General features: G+C 51.7%; 1 protein-coding gene and 1 long non-coding RNA gene across 12 annotated transcripts in view; one reads left to right on the top strand and one right to left on the bottom strand.

Annotated features, from left to right (window-relative positions):
* Positions 1-6: 6 nt before the first annotated feature.
* Positions 7-7,328, bottom strand: LOC112974196. 7 transcript variants are annotated; one of them, XR_003256197.1, is made up of 7 exons: positions 6,963-7,328; positions 4,665-5,751; positions 3,717-4,263; positions 2,818-2,913; positions 1,957-2,636; positions 697-970; positions 7-580 (listed from the first exon to the last, which is right to left on the bottom strand). It is a non-coding gene; the product is annotated as an uncharacterized LOC112974196 (long non-coding RNA). The 7 variants fall into 7 exon arrangements; XR_003256198.1 differs by having other exon boundaries at positions 4,665-4,792; positions 6,963-7,322; XR_003256199.1 differs by lacking the exon at positions 6,963-7,328 and having other exon boundaries at positions 1,957-2,040; positions 2,248-2,636; positions 4,665-6,248.
* Positions 7,329-14,343: 7,015 nt separating this feature from the next.
* The window catches only part of POLB (DNA polymerase beta), a 12,723-nt gene continuing 12,371 nt past the window's right edge, over positions 14,344-14,695 (top strand). For 2 of the 5 annotated variants that reach the window (XM_026082903.1, XM_026082902.1), the window contains exons 1-2: positions 14,344-14,495; positions 14,568-14,625. In XM_026082903.1, coding sequence (XP_025938688.1) covers positions 14,435-14,495; positions 14,568-14,625 — 119 coding nt within the window. In that variant the 5' untranslated portion in view covers positions 14,344-14,434. The remainder of the gene's footprint in view (positions 14,496-14,567; positions 14,626-14,695) is intronic. The other 3 variants (XM_026082899.1, XM_026082898.1, XM_026082901.1) reach the window with 2 other exon arrangements.

Below are 14,695 nucleotides of genomic sequence, written 5' to 3'. Positions count from 1 at the left end.
AGTGACAGACCCTCAACAACAAACTAAACAATAAACCTTAAGTGAAAAACTTCAAACCCTCAGCTTTAAGCAAGAAACACCAAAGCATCCATGAGCATGAGAACAGTACAGAGAAGCCAWGGGGTTTTGCCCACAGTTTAAGAAGTTTCCCCTTCATTTAGAAAGGCAGCAGAACAGGAAGACATGCACCAAAATCACGTGACAGTTGCTGTTTATAGGCTTGGTTTTAGCCACCGTTCAAATGTGAGCATGTGCAAGAATCATGCCACTGGACTGTACTAAGCTGCACTTCCACTGAACCTACCTGAAACAATGCAAGCACTAATTCATCTGTGTTACAGACAATTACGTTTTTGGTCCTCTCAGCTCCATGGGCAAACATCCACAGCCAATGACACCAGTAACCACCTAGGGCAAAACCAGCTTCCACCTCCYAGCCCTGCTCACATACAGTGCAGCCCCAGGACTTAGCTGTGTCAACGCTGCAAGTCAGAGCTCATCCTCCATGGCCAGCCGCAGATCTCCACAGAGCTTCCAGCTGTGTCAACACTCCTTCGACTGCTGGACTATGCTTCAGCACCTGCAAAGCAGCCAGAACAGTTACTGAGAGGCACAGCCCTCCTAAAACTACTCCCTAGTCCAAGGCCCATAATTGTTTCCACAATTATGACTGACCCTCTGTGCTGCTTCACTCACCCTCTCTGGCTCCATTTCATCGCAGGGATGTCACAGCAACCCTCACATACAGTCAGGCTCGGTCAGTCACCTGACCACCTCCAGCCTTTGGTAGATGATACTCCTCAGAGAAACTGCCGCTCACAGACACCCTCAGAAAGCACTGTCCAGCCAAGGCAGGATAAAAACTAAGACCTCCAAAAACTCCAAACTCTGGAGAGATTGAGCTAATGGGAAACTGACTCTGGCCAGGACAGTGACAGGAGGAGGATTTTGCTTCACTCACTCAGGCTGCCTAGTGAACAACACAAGTGGCCCAAGTCAGACAGATACTGCTGGAAAGCCCTACGACATAACAGTGTGCCAGAAAGCAGAGTCGAGCACAGGCTCCTGGAAGAGCAGCAGAGCAAGACTGATGTAGGGAAGACACCAGCTTGCATAAATGCAGACCTGACAGAAAAGCGGGCTCGATGCCAGCGTCGCGACCACGACTCGAGCTGCGCCGCGCAGCAGCCCTGTCTGCGCACAGGCGGACAAGACGCAGTAACTGCAGGCTGCGCTGACGAGTAGGACAGACAACAGCAACTCCAGACCGCCCTACCACGAGCACCTGTCTTAACACCCGAGTACTCGGAGCCTCTGCTGCTCTCTGCCTCCGTGACACCTTCCTTCCCCAGGAGCCTCTTCACTGCCTACTATGTCCCCCACCACATCTCTGGCCCATTAGTGCCCTCCCACTGCACATCCACAGCCCTCTGCACGTAGAGTCCCTGCAGAGGTGTCTCACGTAACCCGAGCCAGGCAGATCAATGGGACCCACTGGTCACTGCTGGCACTGGACCGAGTGACAGGGAAAGAAAGAGAACGGTGGCGAGCTGGACAGAGGGACAGGGAGCGGAACCAGATGGATCCCRTCAGCCCGGAACAGCTCTCACCACACTCCAGCACCACTTGCCCGCCGAGCGCACAGAGCGCTCTGCACACCGCTGTGCCCAAAGTCCACTTGCGGGCCTGCTTGCCTGTTTCCCTACAGCTCCAGGGTGCCTGCGTCTGCCAGAGCGAGGGTGCGCACACAGGTCCAGACTGGGAAGGAACCTTGTGTTCAGTGACGGTATTTCACTGCTCCTTGCGCCTTAGCCCCTTTCATTGGCTTGACCCCAAATTCTCTCAGCCCTTAACAACTTCAATATGTTCACGGCACCTAGTTTTTCCACACGCTCCAATCTTCTGTGCTCCTTCCTGTCTTGCTCGAAAACCCTCCCAGACCCCGTCTGTACTTACGTGCTTCCTTAAAACAGTATCACCAAAATCAACAAAATGGGCTGAGCTGCTCCTCTTCAAGTTGCCGGCCCTCAGAACATTAGCCTGCAAATGAATCAAACCACCAAGGTCACTGGGAGAGTCTCGTTTTGGAGCTTTTTTTCCCCCCAAAAGCTGTAATGATGGTCCCCCAACCCGGGCAAACGCAGATCCTCCCTTAAGCACTGTAACAGTTTTTATTCTGGGGTCCCGAGTTGCTGTTGCGACATTAAGCAACAAAGCAAGGCAGAGACAGGTGGGGTCACAGCTTACCCATCTAGCCACGAAAATTCTTATTTGAGGCCTCGCTGCTTATTCCAGGTAAATGGACCAAAATAAAGCTCCAAAGAGGCAGGCGAGGCTTCAAACGGGCCTTGGGGCCCTGCTAGCAACAGCAATGCCGTAGCGACTGGGCTACCGGTCGCTATTCCTCTCCTCCTTTGCTGGTCCGTGAATTGTGGCTTATTACTCACAAGTCYGGTAAGGACCCTGCCGACCCTCCTACAGCCGAAGACTCCTCGTCAGGACCAGGCAGAGAACCTTTCCCCTGGCATTTGGATTCTCCTGGCCGCTCTTGACGCATGATAACTTACAAAGGTCTGGGGGCGGTAGCCTGTAGTTCTTCATGGTGGCATACAGTCGTTCCCCGATGTTCTGAACGCCTAGGATTAACACAGTTTATAAATACAAAAACACTACCACTATAGGGTGTAAAGCCAAGCTAAAATTTCTGCAAGCAAAGAAAACCTCTTTGTGTCTGACAGAACGAGCCATATGCACCAGCGCCTATAGCTCAAGGCTAGCAACCCTTCCTGGGCAATGTTCTTTTGGCAGGCTGCGTACCTGAACTCCTCCGTCTCGCCTAAGAGTCTCCGTTGGGACATGACATAACTTTGCCAGCCAGCACTTGTTGATGGAGGCATAGTAAAATCCATCATCCTACAAAAGTATAAAGCAAAGCACAAAACAAAAAAAACATTCAAAGCTCTGCAGGAAATCATAAGAATTCAAAGTTGTTTCTAAGCACAAAAGCGGATCTAATACACACACACACAAGCAAGGTAAACGAGAATACGCAAGCCACAAATACCGCTTCCCCCAATCCCCTGTTTTGGGAGCTATGACAACAGTCAGGTTTGCTGTGAAAGGGAAGTTGGACTAAGTAGCCGCTAGAGATCAATCTTTCAGAAACCTTCTGTGTCCACATTTTTGGCACAACCGTGCTCTGTCAATTCAGACCCGCACAAGAAGACCCACTTCTTGTAACGTTTGCACAGTAACCCCCCCACCCCGCTCGTTAAGATTAGTGCCCCCTGTGCCACTTGGATAGATGATACTCCGCTGTCTCTTTGCTTCCCTGACATTAGCTACTACAGAGGGAATTGAGCAGATGGGATTGCCTCAGTGCTCTCAAAGGGAAAAGCCTCAAAGACAGTTACAGCCCAGATGGCTGCTAAACAGTCTTTCTTGCGGCCGGAGAATTTCTGTTGTGGCCCCAAAGGGGATGTGAGGATTAATTAACCTGGGGGYGCGCTAACCAAGCCTTCCTGAAAGCGATCTCTTAATTTTACAGTTCAGACACTTCTGTCTCTCTGTCTCTTCAGAGACTCTGGCCACTTGACCACCATTCCCCCAAGATAATAGTTTGCTGTCTTGTAGCTCTTAAAGTATGATGCCTTGTATACACATAAAGTCACACGCGCAGAAATATACGTACGTAGCATACAGTAATGCATACAGACCTTCAGACCTTATATGTTGGTGATCTATTATTCCGATCACTATTAATGGTGATCTTTCCTCACCAGGAGGAACGTGCTTTCCCTTTTTGGACGATGGAGACAGCTCTCAGTTGGTTCTGTTTGATTTCATTACTTCAGCTTGCTTAAGTTTTTCTGGTCTCTTCAACTTCAGCCATGGCAATCAATCTAAAAATTAAATATGACATCTTTCCCTTTCTACATATGCACGTACGATAACGAAACAAAACAGAAACAACCAAAGCAAAACTAAAGCAGATACAGTGAACAATATCCATGGGGTGGGAACGGGTTACTTAGTCCTCAGTGCTGCCTTCGGGAGGCCGAAATAACTAACAGTCATTATCAAGAGTTACCCTAGTTACCCATGCCAGAACACCTCCTACTGTCGCAGTTTCGGGTGCTATCAAGGGTCCGCTAAACTGCATTCTTGCTTCCTTCTTTCATCCCGTCCCTTCGGTATTAATCACCAAAAAACTGCTTGTCCAGCTTTTCTCTTCGTCAGCATTTGCTATCATTGGTTCCATCTCTGTAACAAAGAGAGAAACTTGCATTTTATTTGCCATGAAACACTTCGATTTATGCATGTTCTTTTTCTCTTTACCGCGTTCTTTTTTTTTTCTTTCCTTTTCCTCAAAGGAAAGGTCTCAATATAGCACTTTGCATCATACTTGACAGGGTAAACAGTTTGGAAAAACTACATACAGCGATTAGGGCTAGGTTATTAGACAGGCAGGCACATCACCTAATACTTACCTACGCCATCTTCCATGAAACCTGATTTTTATTCTGCTTCRGTATTATTGTTACTGTTCAGTATCCTTTCTCAAACCCTTGTATACACACGCTTAACTGACAAGCCTCTCAGTCTTTAGCCACGCAGAAGAATGATAACGCTTGATTTGTCTGTCTCTGTTTCAAACCTATTACCTTTTTGATACAGCTCCTAGATTCCTCTTACGCTCGGATGCTGRCCTCACAGGTGATGACCAAAATGAACACCTGGATCACTAGGTCTAGCTGCTTCTCTTCAAGATGTCCCCCTTTGGTGGACTACCCTGCCAAACAAAGAGGGGATTGTTGCTTGTTGAAACTTTACACATAGTCCATAACCTGCTATGCATCATTTCTAGTCCCTTCTGCTTTCCCAACACTTTCGGTAATTAAAGGTGGTAATTAAGAGCACCCATTGTCCTATGGGCTGGAGTAAGACATTTCTCCTGCTCTGAGGAGGTGCCTAAAAGCCGTGCTGTTTTCTCTAGCATCGCTGGGGCTTCCCATAGCCCATCAATGTTCTCTTAGGCTTTTCCYGAGACTTTTATTTTTTTAGGGTATTCCTTAGCCTGCAATTTTATGTTAATGTTCTCCTTAAGCATTGCACACAGCACGATTATCCCAGACCAGCCACGTCTTGCACGCACAGAGGGTTCTGAGAGGCAGCTCATAAGAAAAGACAGAAAAATCTGCTTGTCACCTGTGCACCCACCTGTCAACATTCTTCACCAAGAAGTGCTGTAAATTCCCTTTTCTCTAAAGTGGGACCRAGTCAAGGGGGAGACACAGATCACAGCCCCATATTTATTAGAACACCTCGCTGCTGGGGGCACTGGGTCTGGGAGTGGTTTTAGGATTGTTTGGGGCTTTGGGACCGAGTTTAGGGGGAAGGTCTGGAGTCAGTGACAACGTTGCGGTGGGGTTTGGAGGCATTTGGGGGTCTGTGGGGGCAGGATYTGTGGGTGGTTTAATGGCTTGGGGGGGGCTGGTTGCAGAAAGGGTGGGAATCTGCAGGGCCCTCAAGGCGGGGGTGCCATCCCAGATGTGCACTGAGTGCATAGGGGTGCTGCATGTGGCTGTCAGCATTGCAGGAGGATCCATGAGCTTGCAGAGAATGCCAGAAGAGGCAGCAGGGAACTCACCAAGGGCTCCATATCCTCCTGGAAAGAGCTGTGAAGGACCCCGTATCCCAGACAAGAGGAGGTGTCAGGCCGCTGTGCCACTGCTGGAGACATGCAGACCCCTATGCAGAAGATGGGTGCCCGGGGAGACGTCAGAGGCAATGGAGGACCCATTGCYGCATACTGCACTGGGGAAGCCCACGGCTTTGGGGCAGCCAGACAGGAGGGAGCAGGGCTCAGCGGGGCTTTCAATCATTTGGTGCCCAGGTTGGCTGGGGCCCACAGTCTGCGCCTGGGGGTGGAGGAGGCCTCCGGGTGCCTGGGAGTGTCATTCTTCTATCCCTCTTCTTGCTCACCTAGCCACAATTCTCAAGCAAATAACCAGGGGCTGCACTAATCGTACCTGACTCAAATTGACATTCAGCCTGCTTGGTCCAGAGCTTCTAAACCTCCTTGTGACTTACCAGCACTCTCGGGCATGCCTGCTGCAACAGAAGCCATGCCATAACCCTGCTCCGGGGCCCGCCTGCCTCCCCGCTCCTCCCCAGCCCGTGCTGTGGAGGAACCGGGGCCCTAAAGGTGACACATGGAACAGGGAAAGTCAGACCGCGCTCCAGCACACCCTGCCCTGCGCTCCCGGCACGGCGCCGAGCCAGGCCCCAGCCCCCCCCCCCCTCGCCCCACACCGCCGGCTCCACGCACCGACGGCCGCAGCGGGCAGGACACAGCCCGCCGCCCGCCGCCACCTGAATGCCCGCGCTCGCCTCACCGGGGCCCCCAGATCCTCGACTCCAGGCGGCCCCGGCCCTCACCTGCCGGCGCCGCCGAGCGAAAACGCCGGCCCCGCTCGCTGCCATGCTGCTCGCCGGCGCCGCCATGCTGCTTGCGGCCACAGCCTGGGGGGGGGGGGAGGCCTGCCGCTCGAGCACCGCGCATGCGCCAGCTACAGCTGGCGGGGGGGGCCTGCCGCTCGAGCACCGAGCATGCGCCAGCTACGGACCGAGCGGGAGGGCCGGGGCGGGGGGAGCAGGAGGGAAGCGAGAGTCGCAATGGCGCCCTCACGTGCTCGCGGCGCGGCGCTGCAGCCGGCCGGCTCACGCGTGCGAACCGCAGCCCACCGCGGCCCCGCGGGGCTCACACCGAGCGCCCCGAGAGCGCGGCGGGCATCAGCGAGCAGGCTCTGGTGCTGCACCGGTGAGAGAGTACCGCGGAGCAGCTCCGAGACGGCACTGCCTGTCCCCGCGACACCAGGAAGCACCAATAAAGAAGAGCGCTCTGCGGCACGGGTCCATGAGCACCGGGAAGGGGCGACGAGCACGGCCCATTCGCTTACCCGTTACCGAAACAGCGGAGAGTAGCGGCGAACACGGCGACCGGCACCACGCGTGTGCGCGCCGGCTGGCTGTAGTATTCTCTGTATGCAGGGGAGGCCACTCATGGCTGCAGCAGTGAGCGCGGCAGAACGCAGTGCGCATGCGCCGTCCCCTTGCGGGTGCAGTACCGCTTTTTCGACACGAGAGGGCAGCAGTGAGCACAGTTGAACGCAGTGCGCATGTGCGCCCTCGCTGAGGCGACTGGGGATTCTCTGTACCAGGGGCTCCCACAGGCTCTTTCCACACAGTTAAAGGCACCTGAACACAGTGGCCTTAGGAGGCTGTGACACGGTGTCCCTAGGGCTGCTGCGGGGCGCCTGTGGCTGTTCCAGGGTCTCTCAGGCTCCTTTAGGGTCCTTGGAAAGAAACAGTGCTGGTCACGTTTCCAGGCTGGGAAGACTACACCTCCCAGCATGCCGTGCAGACGAAAATGGCCGCCCGGAAGCCCGGTGCCGGAAGACTACTACTCCCGGCATGCCGCGCCAAGACAACATGGCCACCCGGAAGCCCGGTGCCGGAAGACTACTACTCCCGGCATGCCGCGGGGCGCAACGCTCTGTGACGTTTGAACCTGTGGCTAATCCTTCCCGTCCGTCCGCCCGCCCTCGGGACCCGGATACGGCCGCAGAGCCCGGAGCGCGGCCCCGCGATCCCCAACACCGGCCCGGGACCCCTCGCTCCTCCCGGACACTGCCGCGACCGTCCATGGAGGGACTGTTTTTTTCGGCACGCGAGGGCATCAATGAGCGCGGCGGAACGCAGTGCGCATGCGCATCCCTCTTTCGTGTGCAATACCGCTTTTTTGACACGCAAAGGCAGCAATGAGGGGCGGAACGCAGTACGCATGCGCGTCCCCCTGTCGGGTGCAATACCGCTATTTTGACACACGAGGGCAGCAGTCAGCGCGGCAAAACGCAGTGCGCATGCGCCTCTCCTTTTTCGACAGCCGGGGGAGGGGGACGCCGTGCGCACTGAGGAAGCAATGCGCAGCTGCGCGCCCGCTYTCTGCTGCACTGCTTTGGTGACACGCGAGGGCAGCAGTGACCACGGTGGACCCCGTGCGCATGTGAGCCCGCGCTGGGTGCAGGACCGCTTTTTCGACACCAGGGGGGAAGCCATAAGCACTGTGATCCCACTACGCATGAGGGCCTTATTGGGGGGCAGTACTGCTATCTCGACACCCGCGGCAGCAGTGAGCACCGCGGCAACACTGCGCAGGTGCTGCAATTTACTGGCTTTTCGACACGCGAGGGCAGCAGTGAGCACGGGGGGACGCGGTGCGCATGCGCAGCCCAGCTGGGCGCCGTTCTGCTTTTTCGACACCCGAGGGCAGCGGTGAGCAATGGTAAGTCAGTGCGCATGCGCGAGACTCTGTGCTGTACTTACGGGCCCTCACCTGTGGGCAGCGGTGAGCGCGGCTGTGAACTACTGCGCATGCGCACGGGTCCTCTGCTGTACCGACTGGTCGTCATCCGTGGGCAGCAGCGAGCGTCGCRGCGGGCGGGGCACCGCGCATGCGTCACATCCATTCTGTGCTCGCACGGAAGAGCAATACTTCGATAGCAGCTGTGATGACGACTTCGCATCCTGTAACTACGTGCCAACATGCAACTTCAGCACTGGCCTTTGGAGATATTTCACTGCTGTTGCCTAATCTGATCTACTGTTATTTACAGGGCCTGCTGCGAGGCACAGAGTCTCTGTATTTCATACTCAAGCAGTTTCTACTAGAGGCTTTATTAACAAGGCTTTAATCTGAACGTTGCAAAATACTCCCCAGACAAAAAATATTCAGAGGCTGCACTAAAAAACTCCCACCACCATTAAACAAGCAGCGGTCTTCTTTAGGACTTTCAACCTCTTGCCTTTACTGATTGTTAAACAAAATAAACAGCCCAAAGAAAGCTGCGCTATTTTCTTGACGGACTGCTCAGTTTTTATTATTAAACAGTAAGAGATGTTTGCACAGAGAACGTCTACCACGTTAAAGCATGAAAACATTAGTATTCTGATCGCCTTTTGTGGTACTACAGGAAACAAGCTAAAAAGGCTTGTTCCGTTCCTAAAATAGCTGGACTTTTATAACAGTGATCACAGCCTAAAGGCTATTACTATGTGGAAAAAGATTAATGCCTTGATCACCTGTGTACCACTTACCTGGCTTGATTACTACAGGTATTAGTAATGAAAGTGCATAGCCTTCTATAAAAGGTAAATACGGTCTTTTAAACCCTTCCAGTGACTCCACAGAATTGTCATTGCTTTTGATTGGTAGCCAGCTTCTTCAAACCCAGCTGCAAGAAACATTTTGCCTCCAAGTCACAGCTTTCTGCTCCCCAGGGGCTGGTTAAAAGGAAACCTGGCATTCGCTACTATCTGTCAAAATGTACAGTAAGCCCTGAAGTACAGGACAAGACACCTTCTCTAAGGAAACTGGCTACTATGTCTCCTTCACTGCAGGTCCCTCTTAGTATTGTGGTCCATTCAACAAACAAAAGAGTGCAATAAATGTTTTAATCTGCTCTAAGTGCTTTCATATAAGAGAACAACATCAAAAGGAGTTATTATGGGATTTAGTCTTCACTACGCACGCTACCCCAGTGCCATGGACTTGCTTTAAAGRATCGGTAATGTACACGTTTTTGCACTAATATTCACAGAATGAGTAGGCGCTTGATCGAGTAGGATTGTTCATAAAAAAACTCTGACAATGTGTCGCTGGGTAACAAGCCTAGACAAGCAGTTATTTACTCGGATCCTTCGGCTTACATTTCTTCAGCTGGATGTAGTCAAAGGTGTCTTTTTSACGTCCCACTGTCAGGGCCTCCTCAGCAATTCCTGCAGCAACTCCCCCCTCAGAAGAAACAACTGAAGGACATACATAGTCTTGTGAAAAGAATGGGGAAACCAGTGCATGCTGTGCATGGCACTCAAAGACCCAATCTATAGGTCAAAAATAAAACTCTCTAAAATAGATCAGGTGGGCCAAAGAGGTCACTTTTCTGTGCCAGCGTTCCTTGCACATATGCAGGCTGCCTCTCCCTGCTATAATGGTATCCCGTACCAGCAAGGACACGGTGAAAAATTTCAGAAACTACAGTATTTACCAGAAGCATTTCCAATACCTTGGAAAAACAGTTGAAGGAGAGACTCACGCAGGGCGTGTAACTGGAAAGAAAACTCTGCACAAAGGCCTAAAATGACTGGCCCAGAGCATGGATCCTGTGGTCTCCAGGAGTGCAGGAGTTCTCATGTTCTTATTGAATATATATCGCTGCMTGTGAAACACAATACACTGCAGTAATACTGATTGTTGGAAGTAAGCCTGGAATAAGAGTGAAAGAAAAGTACACGTTGAGGACAAATATGAAGTTACAAGCCCCTTGCAATTCAGACACGCTTCTAGATTTACCGCCTATTTAAAGGCGCACCTTCTGGAATTCTGTACAATTTATTTTTCCAGAAGCCTAATACAAGGATGAAATGCATATCAAAGACAGGTACAGCATAACTGCTCTGGCCTATAAATTACTGGTTTCAATCACTGCACAGTTAAAGCGCTAGCATTCCTGCCAAGAAATAATGTCAAAGCAGGCTGATGAAGTAGGTCATAATTCTGAAAGTGGGCATAAAGGAGCCTCTTTGGCAGTCATGAGTTGAAATACAGCATTCTCATTCTCACTAATAACCTGCTGTAGAGACTGGCAGCTGTACAGTGGCTTCTACACTACGCAAAGGAATTAGATACTGGGCAGAGGCCACGTTCTGAACGTGGAGCGATAGATCTGAACGCACAGATTTAAACAAATGCCTGTCACGTACCAGAGGTCTAGCGTATTTACATTTACCATATATGAGCTCTCCTGTGTGGACAGGCTGTTCCATCTTCTTTATTTGTTAGCTGACAGACGCCCTATGAGAAAGCAAAGAAAGGAAGAAATTCAAAATGAAACTAAACAGATTAGAGGTGGCCTCAAAGGGTTTGCTTGATCTCCCCCCACCCAGCCAAACCACCTTTGGAAAGGCACATCTCAAAATACATGCAGTTCTGTGATCACTGCATTCCTGAGAGCCTAATAGTAGATGGTGCTTGTTAAACAGGAATGAAACTGTAAAGCAGATGTTTAACAGTCTCAAAGAGATTTATGACACGTACATATTATGATAAACCAAAAAGGAAAAAACAGATACTTTGAAAAAAGAAAAAAATCCTTAAAGCTTTCAACAACAGCATCTTAATATGGCTTATTTGCGCCTTAATTCTGTCCCTCGGACTTTGAGGGCAAGGCTGCATTTAGTAAGTTACTGACATCTCACATTCATTGCTCAAGGTAACTGTGCTAAGAGTCCAGAGGAATACAGCTGTCCACCACCCACATGCCCCCTGGCAGAGAGAGTTCTGCAATCGACAGAACCAAGAAGAGCAATTCATAACACCTTTAGTTTACACACACAAAAAACCTGTTTTAGAAACAGCAGGACCTGGAGGCTCTGTACGGCAGATTATGGAGAAGATAAAAGAAATGGTTCAGGCTCTTGTAAAAGATGAATGTAGCTGTAAGTCATCTCAGATGAAATGGTTTCATCAGTCACAGCTAAAGCTTGGGAAAAGTCCTCCAAAAATATAACCACCTAGTGGTAGTTATATTGCCTTTTTAAACCGTGTTGCTTGTCTTTTTAAATTAAGTTCCAGGAATGGCGTAAGGACGACCGAGGATAGCAACTCAGGGCGAAGCTGCCAGCCCTAATGATAGTATCGTTGCTTGCGATTTTCACATGACGGTGTAAGTATAGCTGGAATCTGGGAGGAGTGAATAACGAACAGTAAAATGTTATGACTGCACCAAAGTAAAAGTCATGTTGAAGGAAGACAGCAGAGATGAGTATTGGAGAACACTTCATACCTTTAATAGACAAAGCTTAACCAGTGTGCTTAACGTTTCCAAAAGTTAACCCTACACAGGGCGTGAACTTTACTCATACTTTGCACCCAGCATTTCTGTTAAAAGGAACAAAGAAAAAGAGGATAAAACTCTATACCTGCATGTAGCAATTCTTATTTAAATTATTAATTCTGTCTGTTTCTTTTAGAGAATGGATGGAATTGATCAATAATGCGCACAGATCGAGAACTGCCAAATTACTGATTAAGAATAATGAGATAAGTTGAAAAATTAAAAAGAAAAGGAAAAATGCAATACTTTCTTTTAAGATTAATTTCCCTAGCTGAAGTTACAGAGAAGTGCCAAATGTAAACAAAGTGAGAGCAGAAGCAAGAAATGGATCCAATTTAAAGCTGTCTCCCCTTGCAAATAAGAGAAACTCCACTTCTCTCCCCAAAGATGTCCCTCCTATTATCGGCTACTGCGATTAACAGATCACCAACATACAAAGCATGGAATGGAGAATGATATACATACGCAGAGAGACAGATCTCATAAAACACCAGATTTTAGAGCTATGAGAAGCCTGGGTGAATCTGTTATGTCTAGAACAGCTTCCTGCAGCACACTGTACTTTAACGTACTGTATTCCGTTAAATGCAGCTTTACAGCACTGGGACTGGGAGGACTGCACCTGCATACAGCCTTGCTCTGCGAGGAGCGGATTTGTTTACACACAGCTATAAATGACAAACAGCAGAAGACAGGTTCCTTGATTACAGGTGCTGCAAGACACTACATGTGTATGGTATGTAGTCTTAAATCCTGTCCTGTCCAGTCATTTTTAAGGCTTAGCTACCTCGCTCTCTTGCCTCTTGTTCTGTAGCTCTGCCCACCACAGCACTGTCCATGTAAGGTAACACTTTTTTTGTACCCTCTGCAGGCAACTGTTCTAATTCTTCTCTGACAATGACCATGTGTTATTGCAGGTGCATTGTGAAACCCCCACCAGACCTGAAGAAAGGTATATTGTTTGTCTCTACACGTGAAAGACAATCTGTAAACTGATTTTTCTTTAGTAAGGGGAATGGCAAAGAAACAGCTCTATAACCGACAGCCACTTGTTATCATCTCGTCACTTATTAACACCCTTGGGCACACGAGGTACATAGGATCTATCCTCCCTGGGACACCGTGCAAAAATCCTGCTCGAGGGCCTGTCTGCCTCCCCACACCTCCAGGCCATCTGCATCTACATGAGTGAAGGCACACATATAAGCCTCACATAAGCCACATATAAGCTTGGGGGAGAAACCTCAGCCCTAAAGGTAAGATTAAGAAAAAAAAAACAACAGGGAAAGTCAAATATCGTTCCAGGCAGACCCTTCCCTGTGCGCTCACGGTGCTGAGTACTGCCAGGCCCCTGAAACCCCCCACCTTTTTTTCCCCACACCCATACCTGGAGGTCGGCAGGAGAAACCCAGGCACCCGCAGCCACCCCAGGAACATCCTCACCCCTCTGCCACAGTCCCGCACTGGCGTCTGCCAGCCTCCCCGCATCTCCAGGGTATACCAGCGGGGGCGAGCGCACGCCCCGACCCACGCTGGGGAGGAACCGGGGCCTAAAGGCGAGACACGGGAAAAAGAAAGTCAAACTCACGCTCCCGTCGCGGAGCCGAGCCGGAGGCACCCCTGCCCCGCGCCTCCACGCAGCAAGCGTCCCGGCGAGCAGGACACATCCCAGCACCCGCGGCCACCCGAAGGGATGCTCTCACTTACCCTCACCCGCCGCTACCGAGCGGAAGCACACTTCTGCCCGCCGGCACGCAGGGAGCAGGAAGCGCGCCGCAACCACGGAGAGCGACCTCGAGCGACCGGCTGGCTGCAGCCCGGCGCTGTGCACGGGATTGCGTACGCGCAATCCTACTAGCGGCTTTACCGTGCTGTTGCTGAGCGTTCGGTAGCGATCACAAGAGCCCACTGCGCACGCATGCGCCGCCTGGCTGCACTCCGCGTTGTGACGAAGCGCGGGCAGCGGGGACGGCGGTGCTGCAGTGCGCATGCGTGAGCCGCTCCACTGGCTTTTCCTTGTAGTCTAGGGAGGCGATCAGCGGATTTCCCCGCACGGGTAGCATAGTCTCAGTAACTGTGTTGCTGCTTCCCGGTGCTCACACGCAGCCCCGAASGCATGGAGGCTGTACAAATCGTTCTCGAGACACGGGGCAGCACCAACGGGCAGAGACCGGCTGTGCTGCCGGTCAGTGAGCACCAAGAAGGGGCGGAGAGCGCGGCTGGTTGCAGTAGCAGTCTGAGGAACCGTGGGGCTCGGGCGATGAGGGCGGGTGCCGTGCGCATGCGTACGAGACCAACGGCGACGCGCAGTCCCCTGACGTCACTGGTGGAGCGTCACGCGGGAGGCGAGATTGCGCATGCGCATTGAAGGCTGTCGTGCTCTGATGACGCCACCGCCGGAAGTGCTCCGTTGTGATATCCGGCCCCCCGTCATTTGCCTCTTCTGCTTGCTGCGGCCGGTTTCTTGGGTGTTCGAGATGAGTAAGCGGAAGGCCCCGCAGGAGAGCCCCAACGAGGGCATCACGGACTTTCTTACCGGTGGGTGATGGCCGGGGCGTGCGGGTCTATGGTGGCGTTCGGCTGCTCTAACGGTGTTTCCCCCCCCCATAGAGCTGGCGAACTACGAGCGGAACGTGAACCGCGCTATTCACAAGTACAACGCGTACAGGTATCGCCGCCCGCCGCGGGGACCCGGCCCGCTCCCCCAGCCCGCCGCCCGCCGCGGGGACCCGGCCCGC

Source organism: Apteryx rowi, unplaced genomic scaffold (assembly GCF_003343035.1).
Source record: "Apteryx rowi isolate R43461 unplaced genomic scaffold, aptRow1 scaffold_597, whole genome shotgun sequence".
In the NCBI taxonomy this organism is placed as follows: domain Eukaryota; kingdom Metazoa; phylum Chordata; class Aves; order Apterygiformes; family Apterygidae; genus Apteryx; species Apteryx rowi.
This window is presented reverse-complemented; position numbering and strand designations above follow the sequence as displayed.